General features: G+C 55.6%; 9 protein-coding genes across 9 annotated transcripts; 5 read left to right on the plus strand and 4 right to left on the minus strand.

Moving 5' to 3' along the window:
- Positions 1–477: 477 nt before the first annotated feature.
- On the plus strand, positions 478–1872 carry CGCS363_v004557 (uncharacterized protein; the record flags this gene model as incomplete). The annotated part of the gene is made up of 1 exon (XM_036636406.1): positions 478–1872. One exon carries the CDS (start codon positions 478–480, stop codon positions 1870–1872), a length of 1395 nt encoding a protein of 464 aa, XP_036498946.1.
- A 1519-nt stretch (positions 1873–3391) lies between these two features.
- Positions 3392–5747, minus strand: TUBGCP4 (Gamma-tubulin complex component 4; the record flags this gene model as incomplete). Its single annotated transcript, XM_036636407.1, has 2 exons — positions 3392–5068; positions 5118–5747. 2 exons carry the CDS (start codon positions 5745–5747, stop codon positions 3392–3394), a joined length of 2307 nt encoding a protein of 768 aa, XP_036498933.1.
- Positions 5748–6848: 1101 nt separating this feature from the next.
- Spart (Spartin) lies at positions 6849–8505 on the minus strand (the record flags this gene model as incomplete). The annotated part of the gene is made up of 3 exons (XM_036636408.1): positions 6849–7699; positions 7748–8420; positions 8488–8505. The coding sequence occupies 3 exons, from the start codon at positions 8503–8505 to the stop codon at positions 6849–6851; spliced, it is 1542 nt and encodes a 513-aa protein (XP_036498921.1).
- Positions 8506–12312: 3807 nt separating this feature from the next.
- Positions 12313–13275, plus strand: CGCS363_v004560 (Fumagillin beta-trans-bergamotene synthase; the record flags this gene model as incomplete). The annotated part of the gene is made up of 1 exon (XM_036636409.1): positions 12313–13275. One exon carries the CDS (start codon positions 12313–12315, stop codon positions 13273–13275), a length of 963 nt encoding a protein of 320 aa, XP_036497705.1.
- Positions 13276–13480: 205 nt separating this feature from the next.
- xptC-6 (Dehydrogenase xptC) lies at positions 13481–15780 on the minus strand (the record flags this gene model as incomplete). Its single annotated transcript, XM_036636410.1, has 8 exons — positions 13481–14250; positions 14345–14383; positions 14436–14649; positions 14703–14965; positions 15013–15142; positions 15194–15455; positions 15521–15551; positions 15600–15780. The coding sequence occupies 8 exons, from the start codon at positions 15778–15780 to the stop codon at positions 13481–13483; spliced, it is 1890 nt and encodes a 629-aa protein (XP_036497704.1).
- Positions 15781–18644: 2864 nt separating this feature from the next.
- CGCS363_v004562 (Uncharacterized protein) lies at positions 18645–19668 on the plus strand (the record flags this gene model as incomplete). Its single annotated transcript, XM_036636411.1, has 2 exons — positions 18645–18807; positions 18869–19668. 2 exons carry the CDS (start codon positions 18645–18647, stop codon positions 19666–19668), a joined length of 963 nt encoding a protein of 320 aa, XP_036498632.1.
- A 760-nt stretch (positions 19669–20428) lies between these two features.
- CGCS363_v004563 (uncharacterized protein) lies at positions 20429–21370 on the plus strand (the record flags this gene model as incomplete). The annotated part of the gene is made up of 1 exon (XM_036636412.1): positions 20429–21370. One exon carries the CDS (start codon positions 20429–20431, stop codon positions 21368–21370), a length of 942 nt encoding a protein of 313 aa, XP_036497706.1.
- Positions 21371–21559: 189 nt separating this feature from the next.
- Positions 21560–22438, minus strand: NECAP2 (Adaptin ear-binding coat-associated protein 2; the record flags this gene model as incomplete). The annotated part of the gene is made up of 1 exon (XM_036636413.1): positions 21560–22438. The coding sequence occupies one exon, from the start codon at positions 22436–22438 to the stop codon at positions 21560–21562; it is 879 nt and encodes a 292-aa protein (XP_036497122.1).
- An 807-nt stretch (positions 22439–23245) lies between these two features.
- tif221 (Translation initiation factor eIF-2B subunit alpha) lies at positions 23246–24401 on the plus strand (the record flags this gene model as incomplete). Its single annotated transcript, XM_036636414.1, has 3 exons — positions 23246–23267; positions 23328–24250; positions 24300–24401. The coding sequence occupies 3 exons, from the start codon at positions 23246–23248 to the stop codon at positions 24399–24401; spliced, it is 1047 nt and encodes a 348-aa protein (XP_036497702.1).
- Positions 24402–24627: the final 226 nt, after the last annotated feature.

Here is a 24627-nt window from a genome sequence, read left to right on the forward strand (position 1 = left end):
CTCCGACCCATCACCACTCCCACACTACCTACCTAATTACTTCTTTGGTGTACTGCCCGTTCCGTTCTTCACTTTGCTGGCTGCCTTATATTCCCACAGCTGTATCATATTCACAACTGCTTTGCCATACATCTTCTTAATCATCCTCAACCAACACGGTCAACCATCCGCTGGATACAGCCTCGAAACCACCCACACTTACACACACCCCTGCTTCATCCAACCGCACCCTCGCCCCAGCATCTCAACCTGACTCCGAATCCAGAAACAGGACCCTGGCCACCGTCAAACATATCATTGCCTAATTCTTCACCAACCAACCGACACTTCACGCCTCTCCTCCACTTCGCCAGTTCATCCACCTTGAGATATATGAAGCCTCCCTCCCTCCCTTGACGGATCAACCCACCTTCACAAGGCATTCACTGTCATCCCTCCGAACCTCCACCATCAACTCATCACATCCCCTCCACCACAATGCCTCAGTCAAATCGAAAATACAGCTCCAAGAGCTCCACGAGTAGTCGGGGCTCAAGGAGGAGTAGTGATTCGGTCGACTCCTTCGAGACATATGAATCACAAAGCACAACGCCCACGTCTTACTACGACTACGCGAGCACCGAGGCATCAGTCAGGGAAGCAAAGCAGGTCTCGAGCAAGTTTCAACCCGTCCAGGAGGAGGACATTTCTCCTTCAACAAGCAGCTACCCGAGGTCGACCGTCGATACTTTCGACTCGAGTATAGCTTCCGAGGACGAGGATGAGCTAGAGCTCCAACGCGAGATCGACATGGACAGCTTCGAGGAGCACCAAGAGATCCCGCCTTTGCCCGTCTACTGCCGCGATGTCGTCGATGACGTCCGCCCCTCCACCCCCCAGGACTTTGCAAAGCTCTTCCCTTCCATGAACAGGTTATCAATCCGCCATGACGAGTTCACCCCGGATGGCAACATGAACCTGCGAGTCGACACCGTCGCCCCGGGCCGCCGTCCTTTCACCATGCAGCTCTTCCACCTGCGCATGTACGACCTTAGCAAGCGCGAGTTTTCCCTGAGACGGTACTGTCGCGAGTCTGGTCGCGAGGTCTGCAACTCCAAGCGCAAGTACGTCGAGCCCGCCACCGAGGAGCGCCCCACGCTTCAGCGATCGCTCTCCAGCGCCTTCAAGACCCTCTCGACCCGGAAACCCCTCTCGCGCACCAACTCGGGCGGCTCAATGCTCAAGGGCAAGGAGCAGCAACGCCCCGCCTCCAGCTCCTCCTCCCGCGGTGGCGACGAGGACCCCTCCGCCTACTTCCAGCGCTCCGCCTCCTTCGACATGAAGCAAAAGTCCCGCCCCGAGCCGACAAACACCATGAAGCTCGAGTTCTCAAACTACGCCCGCGTCGACGTCTCTCGCTGCGGCGGCAAGAACAACAAGCGCTACGAGTTCCAGTGGTGGGGTCACAAGTACCAGTGGAAGCGCGTCCTCGACAAGAACCTCGGCGTCGTCTCCTTCCACCTCGTTAAGGACGGCAATACGGCCGCCGACGCCGCAGTCGCCCACATCGTCCCCGAGACCCGCGCCCCGAACCAAGTCTACGACGACGAGAGCGCCGGCGGCTGGGTGCCTCCGTGCCACATGTGGATCAGCGACCGCAGCGTCATCGAGGCCGTCACCGACGTCGCCGATGTCATTGTTGCTACCGGCCTCATGGCTCTTGTCGACGACTGCATCAAGGACCGTTGGCAAGTCAAGAAGACGCACCGCAACCCGTTGACGTCCAAGTCCGTGAGCGAGGGCCCCAGGTCCTTTGTGCAGCACATTTTCCAGCGTCGTACTTCGGACCATCAGTCGAGTCCCCTGCGACACCGCCCCATCTCAACCTACTGAGATGAACCTTCAGCACCAACACACTTTTTATGCCCTTTTGCTGTCTCTTTTCTCTACGGGAGGCACGGCCAAAATTGCATCATCAATCGGTACCAAAATCTACACTGCGACGACATTGACGACTTACGACCATTTCCACTTCTCCGAACATCGTCCGTCGCAGAGAAACATTTCATATCTCATATTTCCAGCCACGAGCATCTAGCCATTATGAGCGACACCTCAAATCATCACTTTTACCAAAAACCTACAGCAATTTTATTGGCAATGGAACAAAACAGAAGACGGAAACCCGGGACACAGCTACAATGAAAGCAGCTACAGACCAGCGCGCAACAGCGCAGCACATACAGACAGACCAAAGGATATGGGAGGAAACTAGGATACCATTTTCAGGGCACCGCGCATCGCATCGCCGCGTCGCGATGGTAGGACGGCGTACTTCATGGGGATATCTCACATTTATCTGTACATACATTTGTGTCAACCACCATTGTCGTTTTTTCTCTCAATGATTCAGCTTTCTCTTTTCATTCATCAGGCGAGGAGTCGGGGAGTATTTGGAGCGCAATCCCCATCATGAAGGAGGGGGGACGGAAATTGTACGAATGAGGCAGACTAATGATGATCCACGTCTGTATTTTTGACTGAGATACAATACAAACAAAACCAAGCGCGCAAACGCCTTTTGCTCATGCAAACATCTTTTCATAATCACCATACTGTCTCTACCTATGCTTCGCTTTGATAGTGAATAATGGAAATCCGCGGATGCAAACAATCGGCCCTCATGTCCACGAAGGCGGTGACGAAACAGGAAAAAAGCTGGTGGAGTGAGTGAGGTAGACGAGACTAAAAGTCGGCCGGTCTGGAACACGAGAGCGGTCGTCAGTGTCGTACCACCCCAGGCCCCCCACCCAGCCCGATGAACACCATGCACCCCGCCCAACGCCATCATGAGATGCTGTGCTCGCTTGCCGATGATGTAGGTCATGTCTCTGGCAAAAAGTCTGCACAGGCTTCTGGAATGACAGCACCCACGCGCCTAACCTTTTAGGGGCCCGAAAATCGCCAAGCCGAGGAACACCCAACGGAAACCAACCCCCGCGTGCCAGAGCAGAGAGCCCTGGCGTGACCCATGACGTCCTCCGGTCCGTCCCGCCGGTGTCGTCGCGTTACCAACACGTTGTCTTCCGCCCACTCTTTATGTCTTTTGCAACGTGGGATTTCACTTCCCGCCTTCCCTGCCCCCTTGCATGGTGTTTTGCAGGTCGGAATTTCTGGGCAGGGCGACGTTTCCCAGAGTAATGATTCGCACCAAAGCTTGTGCGTTGTGGAAACTCGCGTGTTGCAGTGATATCGCCATCATGTCATTTCTGATGACATGTAAGACTCCCCGCAGATAGGGTCGGCTATCTATTCAGTGGCAATGCCAACCGTTATGTGCTGTTCCACGCGGGATGCCAATGAAGTAAAACGAAGTATTCGAGACTAGGCTGGTGCAAAGACTGCATAGGCCTCAGTACTCGCCAAAGACGAAGAACTCATCCTTCTTGTCCCCAAACCAGCCGCCGAGGTCAAGCTTCATGAGGAGTCTCTCCACGCCACCGACCCGTCGAGGAATGTACTCGCCCTCTTCCCTGAGGACACCCTCCTCGCCGCCTTCCTCCTCGTCCGCAAACGCGGCGGGGTCCGCCTCGAGGGACCTCAAAGCGGCTATGACCTCACGGATGCCGTCCTTGACGTGTTTTTCCACGTCCCGTATCGCGGCGCGCACGTCCTTCTCTTCAATCTCGAGGTCGACGAACGCATCTACGACTCCGGCGTCGGCTTCCAGGTCCATCGAGGTCCAGACGGCGTGGAGACGCGTCGTTAGCGCGACGAGGTGATCAGTATGCGTCAACAAGCTGTACAGAGGGTCCGTGTAAGAGGGAAATGTGAGCAGGAGACGAGTCGAGAGTGCGCGTAGATACGCTCGGTGTGCTGTTGCGAGGGACTGGGGGTCATGAGTTGGAGTCGGCTCAGGTGCTTTGGGGCCAAGATTGAGGTTGGACGTGCTCTGCGCAAGCCAAATATCATCATCCTCATCCTCTGAAGCCGCTGCCGAGGGTGCTTTCGATGGTAACGTGGAGTTGGGCTTGGTTTCGGGCTTCTTTTCGCCCGAGGTAAGCCACTCTTGAAAGCCTTCCCATAGACCTGCGACGATTTCTGTCTGCAAATACGCTTCCGTCTCGGAAAGGAAGAAGAGGGCCGAGCTGCAAGTGACCCAGGCGCTGCGCAGCGCATTCGATCGTGTAGTGTAGCGTTGGCGGAGAAGCACCACTTTTGATCGACCTGCTCGCGTGCTTCCGGCTGGGGGGCCAGGGGGTGCCGGGTGATGCCGGCGTAAGGATGTAATCTTCCACAGCTCGGTAAGGCGGATGTGTGCCCTGCGGATGGAGAGGAGATAGGAGTTGATTGTGGAGTAGATCTGGAGATCGGATGAGGTGAGGAACATGTCCAGCGGTGAAGGTATCTGCATCGTCAGGATGACGGGAACAGACAGCAGAAGATTGCGGAAAGGGGTCGTGGCCAACGTTTTCGTTGTTGGTTGCGATGTGCTGGCTTCAAGCTTGAGGGGCACCGGAGGCTTGGACTTGGTCAGATTCAAGCGCAGTAATTGTCTCCCAATCTCGAGACCCTCATCTTCGTCCGCATGCTGCCCCTGCATCAAGCCCATCTCTCCCCACGTCTTGGCCAGCACGGCTGCGACCTCGCCTTCCTTGACCGCAAACTGACCGACACCCTCGCGCTTTTCATAGGCGAGATTATCTGCCCTCTTCCAGCGGCTTCGTAGCTTCTCGTCAGCCTGGTGTGTCAAGGCCATGGCGAATTCACCTCGTCCCAAGAGAAAGAACTCGCGCAAAACTTGGAGTGCTTCCACGACTTTCGTGAGCGGCAGCAACTTCAGTAGTACTGTGCGTGAGAGCGTGAGGCGAATGGCGGTAATTGCCCGCGAGAAGCTCGCCGTATTCAGCGGATATGTCAACGCGGACAGCTCCTTCAGTTGCGACGAGAGGTGGTCTAGTCCCTGGAGACCCGACTCGACGCTGCTTTTCACACGAACGTGGTTTAATGACCGCCCAATAAAGACCATCGAAGACGCAGTCTTTGGCGTGACAAAGTTCGGCAACAAGCTCGGCACTGAGACATAGTCCTGATCGTCGTTAGTTACCGCATTCCACACCAGGCCCGGCTCAACCTACGTGATCGCCGCTCTCCGCCTTATGCACGAAGAAATCCTCTCCGCCAAAGGTAGGCAGCCGGCCGTAGAGGATCCAGGCAGAAACCTGCTTCAACCACGCCGTCTCCGCCACGGAGACCAGACTCATGGCCGTCCTCTCGATATCCACGTAACCACTCTGCAGCTCGCTCCGCAACCGATCAATAAGCTGCGCGCCGCGGCATGTCTGCCCTTGCTGCTTCCGCAACATGAACTGCACAATCTCCCAGAGCCATTCCATCCGCCGCGTCCACTCCGAAAACTCGCCCACGACTGCCGTCAAAGGTACAATATTGTACGCGCCCACCAGGCTCGAGTCTTTCCTCAGGATGGTCTCCTCGACCTCGAGCACTTTGCGCTGGAAGGCAGCTAGGTGGACAGACTGCACGGCTGTCGCGACGGCGCGGCATATCGTTGACGGATGCTCGGCGGCAATGGGCGCTGTGTAGCTCTGCAGTTTGACGTGCAAGTCACTCAGGTGTGCGACGGTGGCTAGGAGCTCGCGTTCCGGTGGTGAGATGGCGGGCGATGGTAGCGCATCGGGGTCTGAAGCTTCGGTTCGGAGCAGAGGGGAGGGGTGCCCGGAGAGGGCGAGGAGGATTTCGTGGAGCATGGCTTCTTTGCGCCGAGGCCCAGGCCAATGCTGCTGCTGTTGCTATGATTGTCGTGTCTACAGAAAACCGAGGTGTTAGCCATGGGTTCTCCGGTTCCAATCGTGGCGGCGTTGGTGGAGGTGGACATGGGTTCGAGGGGAGGTCTTGGGAGGGGCCCAAAGAGACGGCATCAGCACATTTCGCGGGTGGGTTGCTTCTTGGACTTTGACTTTTCGCCAAAGTCGCGTAGAAGCAGGATGAAAGCGCCTAACAGCTCGAAGCGACACATTTACACGTCGGGGTCGGTGCGGGCGCGAAGGATGGCGGGAGAGAGCAATTCGAACGAAGGCGGCTCCTTTGGGCGGGAGGATGGGAGGCGGGGCAGTTGGGCAAGCAAGACGTCGCAGCCGGAAAAAAGGTAAGGTGATGTGATGGTTGGCAGATTACCTTGTTATGTTGTTTTCTGCATTAAGCAAAGTCCCCTTTCGTCGCACGAACCAGTCAACTCTCTTTCCGTGTCCCCTTTCGCAAAAAAGAAAGGAGCGTCCGAGCCACAAAAACGGAAATCGCACTGGCTGTCAAGGAGGCTCCATGCTCGAAGGCCTGATCCCTTCCCATATCACGGTAGCGGCATTGATGGAATCGACATCAGGGGAAAGCGCGACGGGGCTTGACTTAACGCGACTAACTGACAGCGGGCTAAAGTGACACTGACCACGACCTGCCCGCTCTGAGACCTGCGGGGCCCTCTTTAGGTACGTGCACGTGATGTTCCTTACGTCGAGCTGAGGTAAGCCCCGCGATCTGGAAGCGGCCCGGTCGACGGATTCCGGTGCCCGGCCTTGAAGTGGAACCCCTGATCCGTCCGGTGCCGTCTGACAGCTCTTAAACCAGGCCTATCCCAACCCCGACGATCTGCTAGAATTGCTCTTAATTACTGAATTGGCTAAACTTCCTATTTTCATGTCGTTCTCGCATTCGACAAGCTGAGATACGGAGTTGCCCAATCCTTGTGCGGGTCTTCAATACAAGTGTGAGTATGGCGGCCCAGGTGTGGCCATCCAAAAGCACCTTCTTCATTCGCTCTACAATCATCGTTGCCCAGAATTGTCTCACTCCTCTCATCGCACCTTTTCGGCGGCCTTCTTACCGTTCCCCTCATACGCTGTGTACAAGCTCGTCGTGTCGCTCTCGTCATCCCTGCGGGCAAGAGGCTTTCCATCCTCTAGCAGTCCAACAGTGTTACCACCGTCTCCGCCTCCGACAATGATCTGGCCACCTCCCTTTACCTTCCCGACGACCATACCCTTAGCGACGCTCTTCAGGATGGCTCTTCGAGAGACGCCGGTCACGTCGATGTAGACCAAGCCAACATTCTTGAAACCGCCGCCGATGTTTCTCGACACCTGGCCGGCTTCGGCACCCCAGCGATGCTCGACCATTTGCGATACACTGGAGGAAGTGCCCACCAGCAGGTTGCGTCCGGCTTGGTCGATACCGTCGGCGACGGTGTTGAATGCCATCAAGCTCCTGTTAAGCAGCCCGGGCTTGTAACCCTCAATGGGGTTACCATCCTTGTCATACCCCCTTCCGCCGCCATCCTTCTTCCTAGCAAGGGTAGCGCCCAGGTTCTGTGCAACTTTACCAATCTGTCCAACCGTCGTCGCTGACAAGCCAGCCGCAGTAGTAGTGAACTGGTTGATGCGACGAATACGGTCGTGCGCCGCCGGTGTGAACGTCATGGCCGTCTCGTTGGACTTGGTCTTTGTGGTGAAGCTATCGGCTCCTGTTTGCAGACCCTTGGTGACCATGTCTGACGACGTAACGATCAGACGGGAAGCCTTGGAGGCGTTGGAGACCAGGAAGGACTTTTTGTAAGCTGGGTGCATGATCATCTCGCGATACTCCTGCGACACAGGCTGGACGGTAATGGCCTGGCTCTGGTTCGCGGGGAGGGTGATCTCCACGGGATCTGGCATGCCATGTGAGTCAAGGTCGGCCGAGTAGCCGCCCGACTTACCTTTTGTGCCGGGCTTCACGCCCAGTTCCTCTTGGATCTGGTAGTTCTCCGCCAGCTCGCCAATGACGCTGCCATCCTCCTCGTCAATCAGCACGATCCTGCCGCCATTAGGGGAGCTGTGGCTTCCCTGGGCGTAGGCTTGACCAGGCTGATAGTCGGCGGGGTTGTAGGCGGGGAGGCCGTCGTCAGCTGCTGCTCTCGCCTTTGCGGAAGAAGCTGCGGAGGGCATGGCGGCAGCCTTCGCGGACTTCGCGGCGGAGGAGCCCTTTGGCGGGGGTGCACGTTCGAGGAAGGCGGTGCACTGGGCGAGGATTGTCTCGAAGGTATCTACATCTTCTTGGAGACCCTTTCTGCTGCCAGTGTCGGGGAACTCGATGCGAGTGAATGCGCCGCTGTCGGGGCCCATATCCCATCTTGGAATCAGGTAGCTCGTTGGCGGCTGGTGGTAGATCTGGGTTGTGGCAGGGAGAGGCAAGTCGAGTTCGGGAGGGAGGTGCAGGTGCAGGTAGAAGTCCTCTGCGGGAGTTTCTCCGTTTGTGTCGGAGAAGGGTGACGATGTCGGGACCATCAACAGCGAGAGGGTCTGGGGGCCGGCGGGAGTCAGAGACTCCTCCTTGCCGTGGGCAAGGTGGTAGGCCTTGACGCCATTGATGGCGTACAAGAGCTTGGGGTCCTAAATCGTAACGTCAGTCAAGACGCTCTAAGCTTGTCGAGGTGATGTTGCGCGCCCGGTGCCGTACGTTGTGTCCCGAAGCCATGTTTGTGATGCGCAGAACAGGCGCGAACTTTTGGAGACTTGGCTGCCTCAGATCAGCGTCTCAAATTGCGACTGGCGCAAAGAAGAAGCGTGAAAAATCAAGACGTAGGGGTAGCTAGATTGAGGAGGGGGGAAGCGCGGGGTGTTTGGGGTCGACGTTTTGTGATGCTGGGAGGATTTGGTCGGAAATGTAGCTGCAGGCTGGTGGTAGGTGCAAGTAAGCGACAAGAAAGGTGACGAGGAGCAGACGCGACGACTATTCGCCAAGGAGGATCGAGCGACAAGGTGCTTCGAGAGTGAGTAGGCGGTAGGTAGGAGGCGAGTCGTGAGAGTTGTGACGAGATTCGCAGGTTTAAAGGTTGGGTTGGGGGTGTGGTGATGGCAAAGTCGGTTGGATTGGACGAGATTGAAACTACGTGCATGGCATGGCGCTTAAGACGGTGCTGCTGCTGGTGCTGCTTCTTTCTTTAGCTCCGGGGCAGCTTCCACCTCAGCAGGTCACCCACTCTCGTCCTCCCGTCGTCACTCGTCACCCGTCACTCGCTGCTGTTGGTGCTGTCCCTCTCTCTGTCTGAGGTGGTCTGGATCCCGATTCCCTGGACGTGCCCGAGAGGCCTCTCTGAGGCGGGCGACGTCATTGGGTGTGCTGGGCAGTGGTGTTCCAGGCACTTCCCAGTCTCGGTCCCCGGTTCAGTGCACACAATCCACACTGGCATTTTAGCTCTTGTGCCACCACCGACTAACATGGAGTAAAACGGGACGACATTGACGACCCCTTTTGCCCCCCTCTGCCATTCCAATCAGTGTCCCTCAGTCACCTCCAACCGTAGCATAGAGTACAACAGCTGTGAAGCTGCAGCGGTGTCCGTTGTGTTTGATGGTGGGGGTTCCTGGCTTCTGGGGCGTGCACAGCCACCTGCGACCGGCGCCTTCCATTTTACCTTGTTGCTCCTCCTCTCACCCGCCCGTGGACCTGCTCGTTAAAGAGTAAGGTATGTGCTAGTGCAGAGCTCCGGCCACCGCTTGAACCCCTCAGTGGTCCCTTAGTCCCTGGAGTCCTCTCGGCAGCTGTCACTGCACTGACACACCCCCATGTGTTTTCTGGCGCGCCCCACCCCGCTCTGCCTCTAAAACCGCTGTGAAGGGCAGCGACCCGGTACGTACTTTCCCTTCGCTACCACCCGCCGTCGTCATTTTTTGCCATCCAACGGGCGAAAAAAGACGGTTGAGACAAGTCCATCCATTCATCGGTGGTCCAGCTCTTTCTTTGATCAGCATTGTTTCTTGCTCGCCTGGTCATCAGGCTGGGAGGCGAATCTCAAATTCGCTTCCAAGGTTGCGAATCTCCCTCCCTCGAGCCCCGTCCGATGTTTGTCTCGGTTTTCGACACTCAATTTGCCAAGTGGGCAGTGTTCAACTGCGAATACGGGGCCTTGTGAGCAAATGCTCCGTTGCCAAGAAATCATCACATGGAAATCAGCATTTGGTATTTCCATTTGCTGCCTGCCGTGTCCACGCAATCACTCCCAGCATTGATGCTCTTTCCACCATCCCCCAACCTCAACTAACAATCTCGGCCCATCATCATGGCTGTGCTATACTACACACTTTCGCCTCGTTGCATGAAGCATATTCTATCGATTTCCCCTCTTAGACCACGCGTCGACCGCTTGCGCATTGCATCTTCTTGGCATCATTGGACGAGGCTGTACTATGAATGACAAGCGTTGTTGAGAGTTGCGGACGTGTTATTCCAGCTTCCATGTCCACTCCGAGCCACTTACAACCAACACATACGTCTCCAACGACAGAGTCATTTGCCCTCATCCTTCACAACTGTCCTTTCCTTGTATGCTTGCACCGTTTCTCGGTCCACAATGTTCCTCACACCGTTGCTAGTGCGTTGTCAGGTTAGACCAGGCTCAAGTGTTTCTGATCTTGGCCACTCCTGAAAACTAGAAATCGACATACCAAGTGCGTTGGCTTTGCGTACTTGGGTCATCATGCCTTGTCTTCTCTCCATGAGGAGCAACTTTTGCGCAGTCAAGGTCTCCGGGGTGTTGTAATTGTTCGAATTTCAAAAACACTTATGATAGCCGAGGCAGAAGTCCAGCTCATCTTTCCACTTTACCCTCATTGATGAGGGTCATGAAGAGCCCTCGTGGCAATCAAGATTCTGAGATCTCACCCTTGACATTGGTTCAACTGCTAGTATGACCGGGGAATGGAGACTGCACAAGAGACATCAAGCAGTCTATGGGCTTTCATAGACAGTCCAAGGAGAAGAGACCATTCGGTCATGTCTACATGGCGACAAGGTGCCGCCGGGTAGTACGACTACGACCTGGCTGGTCCGTTCAAAGACTCCAGCACGCAAGAAGAAATCCGGCAGGCCTCCTTGCCGCGCAACCAAGATAAGTTCGAGAGCAATTCATGGGGGGTGGCCTTGAGTATGCCGCTCGGTATGCCACTGATTTCTCATCAAACGATCTGGTCCTCCGGACATTATATCGAAGACGGTCTTTTGCCAAGACGGTGGGTTTCTATTCTCGGTGACGAAGAAGTATTTGAACTGGCCCCGGACCAAGTGGCCAGAGATGCGAGCTTGGTGGGAGTTTGATATCTTTGATATCGGTTACACTGCCCGCGACACGCGCGAGACCGGAGACGGCTTTCAGTCAGAGGGATGTACCAAACTGCTCTCCTCATCGACGCCTCCTCTCATCTTGTCCCCGGAACAATGTCGACGATTCCCGAACGTCAACCCTTGATTTCGACGTTCTTCGGCAATCCTTCGTCACGGGTCTTTGAGTAAATTGGAAGTCAGGAGAGAGACTGAGAAGATGGAAGCTGTGACAATGATAGCGAGGGACACAGACACAGCGGCAGAGCAAGCCACCTAAGAAAAGTGCAGAGAGAAAGAAACTAGCAAGCAGTAGCAAAGTCTGGTCGCGTTGTCTCTGTCTCGTAGCCGTCTTCAACCCTCTTGCTTAGCGAACATGGAGATATGCTCTCCCACGGCCACGCCGAAACATCATTTAGAACCGAAATTCAACCATGTGGTTCGCATATTGTGTCTCGACCACGAGTAATCGGCCACGAAGGCGTACATACCGATGTTGCGGATAGCTACACGGAGATGCAGATATGATCAATCACGAAAGCGGCACCAAATAGCATGGGAATCTCCCATATTGTGTCTCGCCAAACTATTTGAAGCTGTCGAATTCCTCGACACCAATCACGATCCGCCAAGTTCCCGATCCGACTAGACCGCCGCGATGCATTCCTCCTCGGACGGTCTAGCGGCGTGGAGCCAAACTAAGCCGATGGCCAGCTGAGGGCTTCAGCTTGCTGCAAGAACGCCAATAGCTTCGCTGAGAGAACATCAAAACTCCCCGAGCAAGGGCTGACGTGTGGCTGTCGTGTAAGCTGCTGAAATCGAAGCGCTGTCAACCACATTGCTTGTGTCGGTGATATCTTTTCACAGACGGGGTCTCCGAGATGCTTCAAGTGCCGAGAATGGTGTCTCCGAACTGAGCAACTACACACATGTCCGCGATGTTTCTTGATTGGCAGTAATGAATACGGAGACACGACGACGGCATCCGGCCATCGCGATGAGGTTTGACGATACAGTCGTCGGTGCTAGATTTCGTTGCGTTCAAAACGACTATAAAACCTCGCCTTGGAGTGCCTAGCTGTTGTTCGTGGTTCTATAGTATTCATCCCCTCCTCACTCTTCATCACCACCGCTGAAAAACAGATGCCAGAAATATTGCATCAAAAAAAGCATCAGAACATCAAGATGATATCGACAACCAACCACCTCAAGCTCTCCTCTCCCCTGACGCTCCCCTTGCAACACCTCAACCATGCCCTCACCACCCTCCGCTACCACACCCACACCCTCTACCTCTTCACCAAAAACGACATCAAAACAATGCTCGTCCCCCTCTCTGCCCTGGGCATCCTCACATCCCTCCCCGGGCCTCCTCTAACCTCCCACCCAACATCCTTCCCAACCATCCTCTCGAACCTGCCCGCCCTCCTCCTCTGGCTCTGGCTCAACATCCTCATCCTCTCCGTCTCCAACGAGCGCGACCCGGCCGGCGTCCTCGAGGACAAGCTCAACAAGCCCTGGCGCCCCATCCCCTCCGGCCGCACCTCCGCCGCCCAAGCCAGACACCTCCTCCTCGCCGCCGTGCCCCTCACCCTCGCCCTCAGCTTCCGCCTCGGCGTCGGCTCCGAGACGCTGGCCTGCATCTGCGCGAGCTCCTACTACAACGACCTCGGCGGCGCCGACGAGCACTTCCTCCTCCGCCAGCTCATCAACGGGCTCGCGTACCCCGTCTACGGCGTCGCGGCGCTCAAGATCCTCATTGCAGACGTAGGCGTGGCCGAGATCCTCCCGGGCGCGTACGCGTGGCTGGGCCTGCTGGGCCTCGTCGTGGGCACGACGATCCAGGTCCAGGACCTGAAGGACTACGAGGGCGACAAGGAGCGCGGCAGGCACACCTTCCCCGTGATCCTCGGGGACGCGTTCACGAGGTTCGGCATCTGCGTGGGCATCATGTTCTGGTCGCTCGTTTGTCCTGCGTTTTGGGGCATCGTGCAGGTCCGCGTGGCTAGGTGGGTGTGGCTTTCCGGGGCCCTTTTGGCGGCGAGGATATGGTGCTGCAAAGGGCCAGAGGCGGATCGGCTGTCTTTTGTGATGTGGAGTTGGTGGGTGATGGGGTTGTTTGTGCTTCCCCTGATGCGTGTGGCATGAAGCAGCGGTCGTGCTATGACGCTATACAAGGAGCTGGGAAAAGGGGCAACGCCGAAGTCGATGGTGAAGACGAAAAGGAAAACAAGTCTGGTTCATCAGCTTTTTGTAAGATGCTAAGTCAGCCTTTCTGGCTGGATGGGTATTATTATAATACTACAAGCAATTAAGTGAGATGTTCACTGTCTATCCATGATTCGTCTGATAATCAGGCAGACTGCCCATCACCGCCTATGGGACCTTGTCCGACAGGCCACTGGGGCTGTCCCATCGGGCATGACGCTCCATCTGCAGCGGCCTTGATGATATCCGCCGCCTTCTCCGCCACTGCGTACACCGCTGCCTGGATATGTCCGCCTGGGATCATCGGCATGATACCGGCGTCCACAACACGAAGGTTGCAAGTCCCGTACACCATCAACTCAGAATCCACAACACCGCCAAGGTCCTTCGGCAACATGCTCGTCGTGCCGCTAGGGTGATACTCAGTGCCCACCAGCGGCTTCAGCGCCGTCATGAGCTCTCGCTCGTCGGTAGAGTTGTACTTGGCGTCGACTACTGGAAGGAGCGGCCTCATGGCGTCTGTGGCCATCAGCTTCTGCGTGAGCTGGAGGCCGAGTCTGATGATCTTGCAGTCAAGAGGGTCGGCGCAGTAGCGAGGGTCAACTACGGGGGCGTCGTAGACGGAGGACGAGGATGGCCGAACGGTGCCGCGAGACAGGGGCTTCTGGTTTGCGATGGAGATCTGACCCCACGATGCGGCGAGGAGTTCATATGCGCCAACGTCTTCGCGAGCCAGATGGTTCAGTACAAGGGTTTTCTGCTTTGCGTAGCCGGCTGCCACAGCGGACGGAGTGTCGAGCGGAAGGAAGTCGAAGGATTGGTTCTTTGAATGGGCAAGAAGGGTTCTCCATTCGTTGGCGTGATGCTTGAGCGCTGGGAAGGCGACGGTGTTGATCAGAGGTGTTGTCAAGGGACCTGAGATAGTTAGCTTCACGTCGTTATGGGGAAGGGCATGACTTGCCCGTCTTGTTGGCCAAAAACTGTTCCAGCGCATCTTCGAGTGTGTCACCGTTGAGATCATTAGAAGTGAAAACAGAAGCATTAGAGTCTGAAAGCATGTTAGATTGAAGTAGAGATTAGGCAGGATCCTGGGTGCTCACAATCATATGGGAATCTGGCCATGGGGTGATCCTGAAAATTGTTTCCAACTCCGGGCAGATCGATCTGCGTGGAAATATTCAAGGATTCCAAAACTTGACGAGGACCAATGCCGGAGACTTGAAGAAGAACAGGCGACTGGATGGCTCCGGTGGCCAGGATGACTTCTTTGTTCGCAGTGACGGTTCTGTTGATATCCGACGGACCAGATGAAAGCTTATACAGTCAGAACTCGTAGGGCCAGTGTGTAACTCATGACGACGACTTACCTCGACGCCGATAATCCGGCGGCTTTCCTGGTTGGTCAGGGAACCGGGCAACCCTACGATCAGCCGCGTGGCCATGTGGCCAGTGACAACGTGAAAGTTGGAGCGCGCGTTGGCAGTGTCGAAGTAGCCAGTTCTCGCATCGGACCTCGTCTGGTTTGTGGGGGACATGCTCGAGGCGACGATCATAGCGCCGGTCGGGTCACCCGAGTTGACGTCGTTGGATGTACGGATACCGACCTCGGCAAGACCTTGGAGAACGCTGCCTGTTTCCTATTAGCTTTGAATCGTTCCAAATCTAGGCAGTATTTACTGGATGTGTTGTAGATATGCTCTGGGTACGCCACGTTGATGGGACCGTCAGTTCCGTGGAAAGACATGTTGGGCTTGATGTTGAACTCGTCACGAATGCCTTGACCGACGTTGGTCGTGTACCTCTCAACCTAAGTTGTACGTAAGAAACCTGGCACCGCCCCAGTTCAAGGATTCCATACCTTCTTGAAGTATGGCAACAGGCCATCCCATCCCCAACCGTCGTTGCCGAGCTCCTCCCAGGCGTCGAAGTCGGCAGCGGCGCCTCTGGTCCAGCACATTCCATTCACGACCGACCCGCCACCGACGACTTTTCCCTGGTTAATGTCTCGAGTCTTCCCGTCCAAGAAGGTCTGGGGCGCGGTGAGGACATCTTGACCATAGCCGGAAGGGGGCGTACGTCCAATGTATCCCGGGATGATGACCCGACCCTCGCGGCGATCACTGGTGAATTTTTAGCTTGTTTTTTTCAATAAAGCGATGAAACAGTCTAAGAGTGGAATACTCACAGGTCGCCGGCCTCGACTACGAGCACAGTCGCTGTATCTGGTCAGCGTAACGAACCATAGTTGGCAAAGGGGTAAATACCATCGGAATTCTCGCTGAGCCGGTTCGCGACCACGAGTCCGGAGAGGCCGCCACCAACAACGACGTAGTCGTACTCATCGAGAAGAAATTTATCAATGGTCTGGTTGGTGATGTGGAGGGCGCTCGAGTAAGGAAAGAGCAGCGAGAGGGCGAAACAAAACAAAATTTTGAAAGGATGCATCTCGCACGCCGCCAGAGTCGCCCAAAGAAATCAAAATAATACCTCCAATAAAGAAGAACAAAAAAGCCTCCAAATCCGATTATTGATGTTGTGTGTTGGAAGGGTGGACAAAAAGAGGTCGACTTGGTGGGGTGAGAGAGATGAATGAGTGTAAGAGGGTCTGAGACCGTCGCTCGGTGTGAAAGAGTGGAAGGAGTGAGGCAGCACTTGCTCACCGACGCACCTTCAGTGAGCCATCCTAACCTCGAGGGATCCTATAAGATATACTCGAACTTCTGCTTGAGTGCTTTCTTTCATTCGAATCGTCGACTTTTAGGGTCCTTGCCCGCGGTAATCTCTTGAGACGGTAATCTCTTGAGCATCTTTGCTCGGCAAGACATGGCATGACTACGAGATGGAAGGACTGCCGCAGAAAGGCCGTCGACCCACGATAAATCTTCTTAGCAGCAACATCCAAAAAGATCTGAACACATACTGGAAATGTCTGTGGATTCTAGCTCGCAACGTTTTCTTCGTCTGACCATTTTCATCGTGGGCGTCGGTTCAGCCCGCTGATCTTGCTTGCTTTTCCGAGTCGCCGCCCCTCTATAATACAGAATTGACTGAGACAAACACGCGGGTGCATGGATACGTGTTGAGACAAAGCAAACAAAAATACATCAACGGTAATTATGAGTTGGTCATGTGATGATGCCGGCGGAATCCGCTACCAGGGACGAAGCTTGCCAGGTCGTTGGTCATGAATGCGCGACGCTGACTGCTGTCAAGCTCGGATGATCATAAACAGCCGCAAACAAGCAAATGCCGATCGATCAGCACCTGTTGATTGATGTAAGGTGTGGTTAAACACTACCTACCACCCAGGTTGCTCTGTTATTTACGAAGTAAATAGCCAAGCATTCTCCCTAGCATCGTTGTTGGCGAAAAGAAAGCCAACAGAGCGACTTGTGCTCGCTACTTAAGTTGTGCATCGCATGACCCGATCAGCAGATTCTTCAAGATCAACCCACGTTGCTAAAGCTTTATACTATTATGAATGAGACGCTGCTATGCAGCTGGCGTGGAGAGCTCTCACCAAAACTTGGCAGGTGAAGGATGCTGTAACTAGCCTAACGCAAGGGAATCCGAACGAGCGGCCTCACTCTCGAGGAAGAGAGAAATGCTTTCGGGTCGCACTCCACAGTGGTATGGATGGCAATCATGTCCTCTATAACCCGTCGGCAGTGTGCCTGAAAGATCCATAACGAAGGCCAAGAAGATAGAAAGAAATCACATATTGAAAGGAGCAAAAACGAAAAGAAAGAATTGTCCCCGGTCAGACTCGAACTGACGACCAACAGCTTAAGGATATTACGCTGGGGCTAAGGATAACATAAGACTGCTGCTCTACCGACTGAGCTACGGGGACGTATTGTTGATGGAAGAGATGATTAGATCAGTACTTGAAGGTTGGACTGTGAGTTAAGTTCTCAGGGTAGACTGCTCAGAGGGGTAAATACACCTTGAGGATTTGAGAGTCACTTCCTGGATGTAGGTGACCATCTCCCGTTCATCCAGCTAACTCTGGTATGTTAAGCCATTTGAGCTAAGTAATAGTCCCCGTTTTCAGAGCGAAGTAGGAATGAGTGACTATTTCGCATGCTTCCGAGTTCTTCCCAAGTCAAGGCTTGTCAGCAAACCCATGTATCGCCGAGGAGCATTTGGCCTCACCTAACTTCATCCTAATCACACCCCGTAGAGGTTGCCAGAAGTGAGTCACACAGCAACTTGATGCCGCAATTATCATTCTGATCATGATCATTTGTCCTCAACAAGCAGCCAGCACGGTAGCTCAGTGGTAGCAGCGGTGGGCTCATAACCCAAAGGTCCCTGGATCGAAACCAGGCCGTGCTAAGTCGAGTCTTTTTGACCGTTTTCAAGAAGATGCCGCAAAAGAAACATCTAGAAGCTCCCGAATACAGCCTAAGCCAGTAGAGAGTCATGAAGAACAGTCATCTTTCCAGCGTGGTTCTGGACCGCTGCACCCTCGCTGGGAATCTCATATCATGTCTTCTTCTGTCTGCCTGCTAATCTAGAAAACTCATGGAGGAAATTCATGGGTCGTTCGTCGTGCTGTGTAATCTCTGCAGACATTTTATATTAGACTGGGAGGACGGGTTCATAGATTCAGCAAACAAGCCAGGAAACAGGAGATCAAATTAAATATCATGTTTGGTGTGACAGTGCCCGTCGGGAGACCGTCTGAAGGGAGGGTCCCGATGGCACTAACTTGCTCGGACTTTGATACTCCACCGAAGCCATCAACCAAATCTGTTCGTTTTGCTCGGGGAAAAGGCTCACCAAGCAAGGGCCGCTGATATGCGACGGATGCCAGGTCGATCAATACATTTGCGGCCGTTGGTCGGGACCAATCACTGTCTTGTTCGACCATTTGCTCGTATTCGATGGTCACTGAAACGCTATGACGGAAAAACAAGAGTTCAATACAGAATTATGAAAGTTGGCCTCCAGATGGAGCTTTCCTCGGACTTTGACTCTCAAGTCCAGAGAGATGAAGGAAGACGAATGCTGCTGCCGTCGTTGACCGAGGTGAAGGTGCCATCGCCCCACTCAAATTGGTATTGGGCCAATAGGAAGCTCCCTGATGTAATCCGACCACCACTCCCACCTCGAGCTTCGACTCTGACGCAAGACTCCTGACATGCTCTTCATCCAGTTCATACGAACGAGTTTGCAAGATGCAAGCGTTGGCGAGAGCGCTTAACAGAAAGAATGGGATTCCCAGGAGAGCCATATGGCCTCCCAGACGATCCCTCCATCTTGCACCACCCTTCCTCCTCGATGACTACATACCACGGTACATGATGTTGTCCTCCATCGATGAATCCAAAAAGCGCTCCAAGGCGTACCATCACCTCTCAAAATGCAATCTCTGTCCGCGCCTATGCGGCGTCAACCGTTTCGAGACGACGGGAATGTGTCTGATTGGCGATAACACAAAGGTCAATGTGATTGCGCCTCATTTCGGTGAAGGTCTGGAAGCAGCTGTCCCAAAGCAAGGGTGCCGCACACTGACCAGCCGTCACAGAACCATGCGTCCAGGGGCACAATGGAAGTGGCGCGGTATTCTTTTCCGGCTGCAATCTCCGCTGCGTCTTTTGCCAGAACCATGACATTGCCCACCAGCGCAACGGCCAGGACCTGACACCCGAGGAGCTGGGAGAGTGGTACACCAAGCTGCAGCAGGTCGGCCGCGTCCACAATATCAACCTCATCACTCCGGAGCACGTGGTTCCCCAGGTTGTCTTGAGCATCCTGCATGCCAGGCACATAGGCTTGAAGGTGCCCATCATCTACAATACCTCGAGTTTCGATTCGCCCGAGTCGTTGGAGCTGCTCGATGGCTTGGTCGACATCTATCTCCCTGACTTCAAGGTCTGGGAAACCAGCACATCCAAGCGTCTCCTGAAAGCAGACGACTATGCGGCCACGGCGCGCGAGAGCATCAAGGCGATGCACGCGCAGGTTGGCGACCTTTGCTTTACTGGCGACGGCATCGCCAAGAAGGGCCTCCTTGTACGCCATCTGGTCATGCCAGGGAAGGAAGCAGAGGGACACAAAATCATGGAATTCCTGGCCAAGGAGGTTTCCAGGGATTGCTTTGTCAACATCATGGAGCAGTATCACCCAGATGCCCACGTTGGCAAGGCCAGGAGACGTCCCAAAGCCAGGGCCGCCAGCACCGAGTCTAGTGGAGAGGAGGTTCGATACAGTGAAATCAATCGAGCCGTGTCGGATAACGAGATCTCCTCGGTCCGGAGGGCGGCGGAAGCAGCTGGTCTGTGGCGATTCTGTGACCCGCCTCGCCATGATGGTTTCAACATCTGAACCCCCTTGCATCACAAGACAAACGCTAGCATGCTTCTTGGCACCTCATGAAGGAAACATGGTGGCATTTGGCTCCTCGCAGTTGGCGGCGAACTGAAATTGGTGCCATCATGCCAGGCTCGTTGCTTCTGTGCCGCAGCCATGTCGACGTCGCGTGGCAACCCTCAGGTGTGTTGGTTCCCTTGAAGTCGTGATCAGTTACACCTACGTTCTCGTTGATACTATCATAAGGACTATTACGAGAACCACGGGCCTCTTTAACAACAAGCGGACGCTGACTTTTGCAGATGGTATGGGCCAAGAGTGTCAAGCAAAGTCCGAGGTTTCCCACCCTGTACCATGTTGTTGGAACCAACAAACGTTGCCGAGTGCCGAGCACCACGCGTCTGATCATGTTCAATGCGGGGTTTCCATTGTTCAATGCTCTCGTCAAATTAAGCCGCAGGCTGCCAAGCCAGTTTGTTCTTTCGTCAAAAGCGCCTCCTCATCCTTTGCGTACACAGCTAAATCTGGACCCCTTTGGCTCTTGGCTTTATTGAGAAACATCGGACGAGAGCCTTGCCGTCCCTTATCAGAGGAATGATCCTAAACCGTCAACTAAGTTTACGGATAGGCAAATCCACCTTTGTTTCCATCTGGTCAATTTTGGATACAGTGGGAATTTCTGCAGCGGAACGCCCATCTATATCTGAAGTGATTATGCCGAACAGACTTCCAGAACCTCCGATCGTTTCTCTATCACCAGTTTACAGCCTCAGTCATGGAACAACACGTCCAAGCAGCGGTCTTCACTCCTAGATCTGTGCAAATTCAAGATGCGTCGACCACATCTTCCGAAGATTCACCAAGCCACAATAGCTGTCTATCCCGCCGCAAGGGTTCTGTCACGGCATATCCAAGTTTCCAAACAGCTTCTTGTAGGAGCAACGCCAGGCGAGGTCGAACGATACCAGTCAACAACATATCACTCAACACGAGAGTCAAGCCGGCCTGGTCGGTCTTCACGTCTCCTGGCTCTTTCGAGCAACTGTACAACGAGAGGGCATACCTCAACGCTTCTCTCAGGGGCCAGGGCGAGCGCTCACTCGAGCTCATGAGAAGGCTCACCATCTTGCATGAGCAGATGGACAGCTTCTTGCCACCCGACGAGCGGCGAAGGTCTCGAAAGAAAGCCGCCTTGATCAAGAGCAAGATCACGGAAGCCGCCGCACAGGAGAAGGCGATTTCCATCCGACTCTGTGATATCAATGCGGAGCTCAACATCCGAGAACGATGGATGCAGGTTCAACACGAAATCTACGAGCAAAGATATTGCTACTGGGCCATGGAATCACCCGTGACCGGTTACATGGCATCGCCAACGGACCTAGCCTCGGTCGTCTCCACGCCGCTCGATGCCGCTTCGCCCGTCTTCTTCCCGGTGGGATACTATCCCATTTACAGCCCGATGCAAATGATGCCGTGTCACGAGCCGGAGGCGTCGCCCCCTGAAATGTGGGCCAACAACGAGATGAACGAGACACCGATCGACGCACTGGGAAATCACGGCCTGCAATTCTGCTATGACACCCCCCAAAGCCATGCCCGAACGGCTGAAGAGGCGTCGAGCGAGCTCCCGGGAGCGGATATCGCGGACAAGAGGCGACGGAGGATGAGTCTGCCGCCACTGAGGTGTCTCTGGCCCGGACAACAAGAGAATTGACGACTGGCTCGAGGTCATGATCCTCACAGCGCGGAGAAAATGTTGGTTGAAATTGTTGATATGGTGCTTTTTTCAAAACATGCCAATGGACGCATGTATAATAGCTAGGCAAACGACGCAGGGAATATCTTGCTCAAATCAGTCCTTCCTCCTATGCGCCCCCTTTTAGTGTATCGCAGCTACCGCCCCTCAGGCGAACTCTCCAAACTGTCCATCGTCGAATCCCAGATCCTGCGCAGATTTCCTCTTCTCCCGCTTCTGGTCCCGCACGCTCTGTGAACTCGGCGGCGGCGGCAGGAAGCTTCCGTTCCCGCTGCTCTTGGGCGCAGCAGGCGGCGGCGGTAACGAGAAAGCCTGCAAGCTCGCGCCGTCAGGCGGTCCCGTCAACGACGCGGCCGAGGGCCCCCTCGACCGCCTTCCGAGCTTGGAGCCGCCAAAGTTGATGGTGATAGTCTCGCCCTCCTTCAGACTGTAGTCCTTGGTCTTCTCCTCCTCGGCGCGCTTGCTGTTTTCGGCAGCCTGCTTGGCATGGCTCGCGTCCAGCAGGCCCAGGCTCTTCTGGGCCTCCTGCAGGGCGACGCCGAAGTCGAAGGCCTCGCTGCGCTCCTCGAAGCCGATGCCGAGGACGGCCTTGCGGCCCTGGCCGTCCTGGACGCGGACGGCGAAGAAGCGGGAGGAGTCGAGGACGGGCTCGACGACGGTGATGGAGGTGTAGGGGGCGGCGGCGAAGAGCTGGCCGTTGGAGGGGTCCTCGAGGACGATGTCGACCTTGATGTGGTTCTCCTTGGTGGTGATGCCGGCGGGGGCGCCCGGGGCGACGGGGATGACGGCGCTGCCCGTGGCGCCGACGGGGACGGGCTGGGCGGCGGCGGCGGTCTCCCAGGCGGTCTCGAGGACGCGCAGGCGGGCGGTGAAGATCTGGCGTTCGGTCCAGCCGGCGGCCGTGTAGCCCTTGTTGGAGGCCAGGGGCGGGATGTTGTAGACGTGGGCGCCGGAGGCGAGGAAGAGGATGCGCTGGATCGCGTCGGTGGGGAGGGGCGCGCCGGTTGCGGGATCGGTGGTCTCCATTGCTTGCTCTCTTCTGGCTGATGTGGTGAGGTGAGGTGAGCTTTCTCGTCTAGATCGTTCGTTCAGGGAGGAGGAGGTGGTTGCTGGGGAGGGCAGGTTCGACGACGGGTGTGTCGGTGGGAAGCAGCAGGAGAGAGCTCGAGCTTCATCACATATTTGAGAAGGGGGGAAAGAGGGAACTGGGTGCGAATTGGATGGTGCTCAGGGGGGGAGATGAAGGCTTACAAGGACGGGAGCTTGGTTAGCTGGGTTTTTGGTGGTGTCAGTGTTTCGGGAGTGGAGGGGACCCCGCTGCCGGTAGTGGGATGCTTGGGTGATGATACAGGCACAGAGGACCAGACAGGGCGATGAGACCGCTATTTGGTGGTTGGGAGGACCCTGGAAGGAGACAAGGAGGCACCTCACCCCCAAGGTGGCCAGCCCAACGGTCTCGGCGATAAAAAGATACCTTGCTGCTTGGTGGGAGGGTGCTGATGATGTCAGGTAGCCACATATCGCAGGGAGCAGGGGGGAGCAGCCCCGCCTTCTTTTCGCAAAATTACCCCGCCAAATCACAGCCATCAATCCCACCACGGACACGGCAAGCTCCATGCGGGTTGAGTCACTCTTCCCAAAATTTCCCAGAGCTTCAACATCGCGACATCACGACGTCGACTGCGCTCCCTGACAACCCCCGCCGCACTTCGACGACGACCGCTGAATTCGTCTTCAACTCTTCCGGCGCCCTCACAGACAACGCGACATCAGTGTATGTTACGAAGCGCCCTGTCCAGGTTCCACAGCGCATCCTTCTTCCGAGCCGTCACCATGGCCACCGGCGATCTCGCACGTACGTCCGTTGTCGTCGACTCCTGCTGCCCACCTCCAAGCTAACTTGTGTCTCCTCCAGCATCTGGCTCCAAGCCAACCGAAGACCTCCCCGTCCGTCCCAAGCAAGACACCTTCGACATCGTCAAGACATATCACGACCTCCTCCAAGACCCAGACCTGACAAAACCTGTCGCCGCAATCGAGGCCCTCATCACCCTCCTCAACGCCTCCGGCACGACCACAGTCTACGAAACCCTCGACCTCGTCAAGCGCCACTCCGACATCCTCCGCGCATCCGTCAACAACCCCGTCCCCCTCCAGGCCGGCACAGACCTCTTCCTACAGTACCTCGTCTCCTCGCTTAAGCAGCAGGAGTCCGGCGCCGCAGACACCTCCCCCCACCAGTCCTTCGAGGCCGTCCGCACCCATCTCCTCCGCAACGGCCGCCTGTTCGCCTCCCGCGCCATCGCCGCCCGCGACAGAATCGCCGACGCCGGCTGGCGCTTCGTGCGCGACGGCAAGGTTGTCCTCACCCACGGCGCATCTCGCGCTGTGTCCAATGTGCTGTTCAAGGCCGCGGACCAGTTCGGAGGCGGCGCGAACGGCGGTGGTGTGCGGTTCAAGGTTGTGTACGTCCGCGACGAGCACCGCGTCGCTGAGTCGGACCGCGTCGTGAAGGAGCTGCGAGAGAAGGGCATCCCCGTGGCTGAGATTGCCGAGCCGGCTGTGGCGCACGTGCTGGGGCTGCTGAGGCAGGTGCACATGGTCTTCGTGGGTGCCGAGGCCGTCACGCAGAATGGAGGTATCATCTCTAGGATGGGCACTTACCAGATTGCAAAGCTGGCCAAGGAGGCAGGGCTGCCGTTCTACGTCGCTGCCGAGTCTCACAAGTTCGTGCGCAAGTTCCCGCTCGACCAGAGGGATCTGGGATTCCAGCAGCAGGTGCTGGACTTCAGGACTGACGGGTCGAGTGTGCAGCCGGAAGACGCTGTCGATTACACTGTGGGTCTCCTCATGCTTTCGACGATGGACATTTGCTAATGAATCGCAGCCCCCTGACTTTATTTCGAACTTGGTTACAGAGAATGGCGTCAAGCTGCCCAGCTACGTCTTTGAGCAGCTTCTCGACATCTACGGAAGCTTGAACGGTTGAGCAAGCTCAAAAGCTTTCCGTTGATAATTGTGGTCTACAGTCTTCAGTCATGATGATAGAGTATGGGTAAGACAAAAGCATCTGCTCCGTCGCGGATGCAGCGGGTTCCGCCTCGGCCGCATTGTGGAGACAAAACCCGGTCCACAAGTTAGCATGGAGCGGCCGACTGTCCGGGAGGAGCTTGACCGGTCGGACTTCGCATCCCGCGCGGTCTTACAAACGGATG

The sequence above is a fragment of the Colletotrichum siamense genome, assembly GCF_013390195.1.
Source record: "Colletotrichum siamense strain Cg363 chromosome Unknown KSG_Cg363_contig03, whole genome shotgun sequence".
NCBI classification, from domain to species: domain Eukaryota; kingdom Fungi; phylum Ascomycota; class Sordariomycetes; order Glomerellales; family Glomerellaceae; genus Colletotrichum; species Colletotrichum siamense.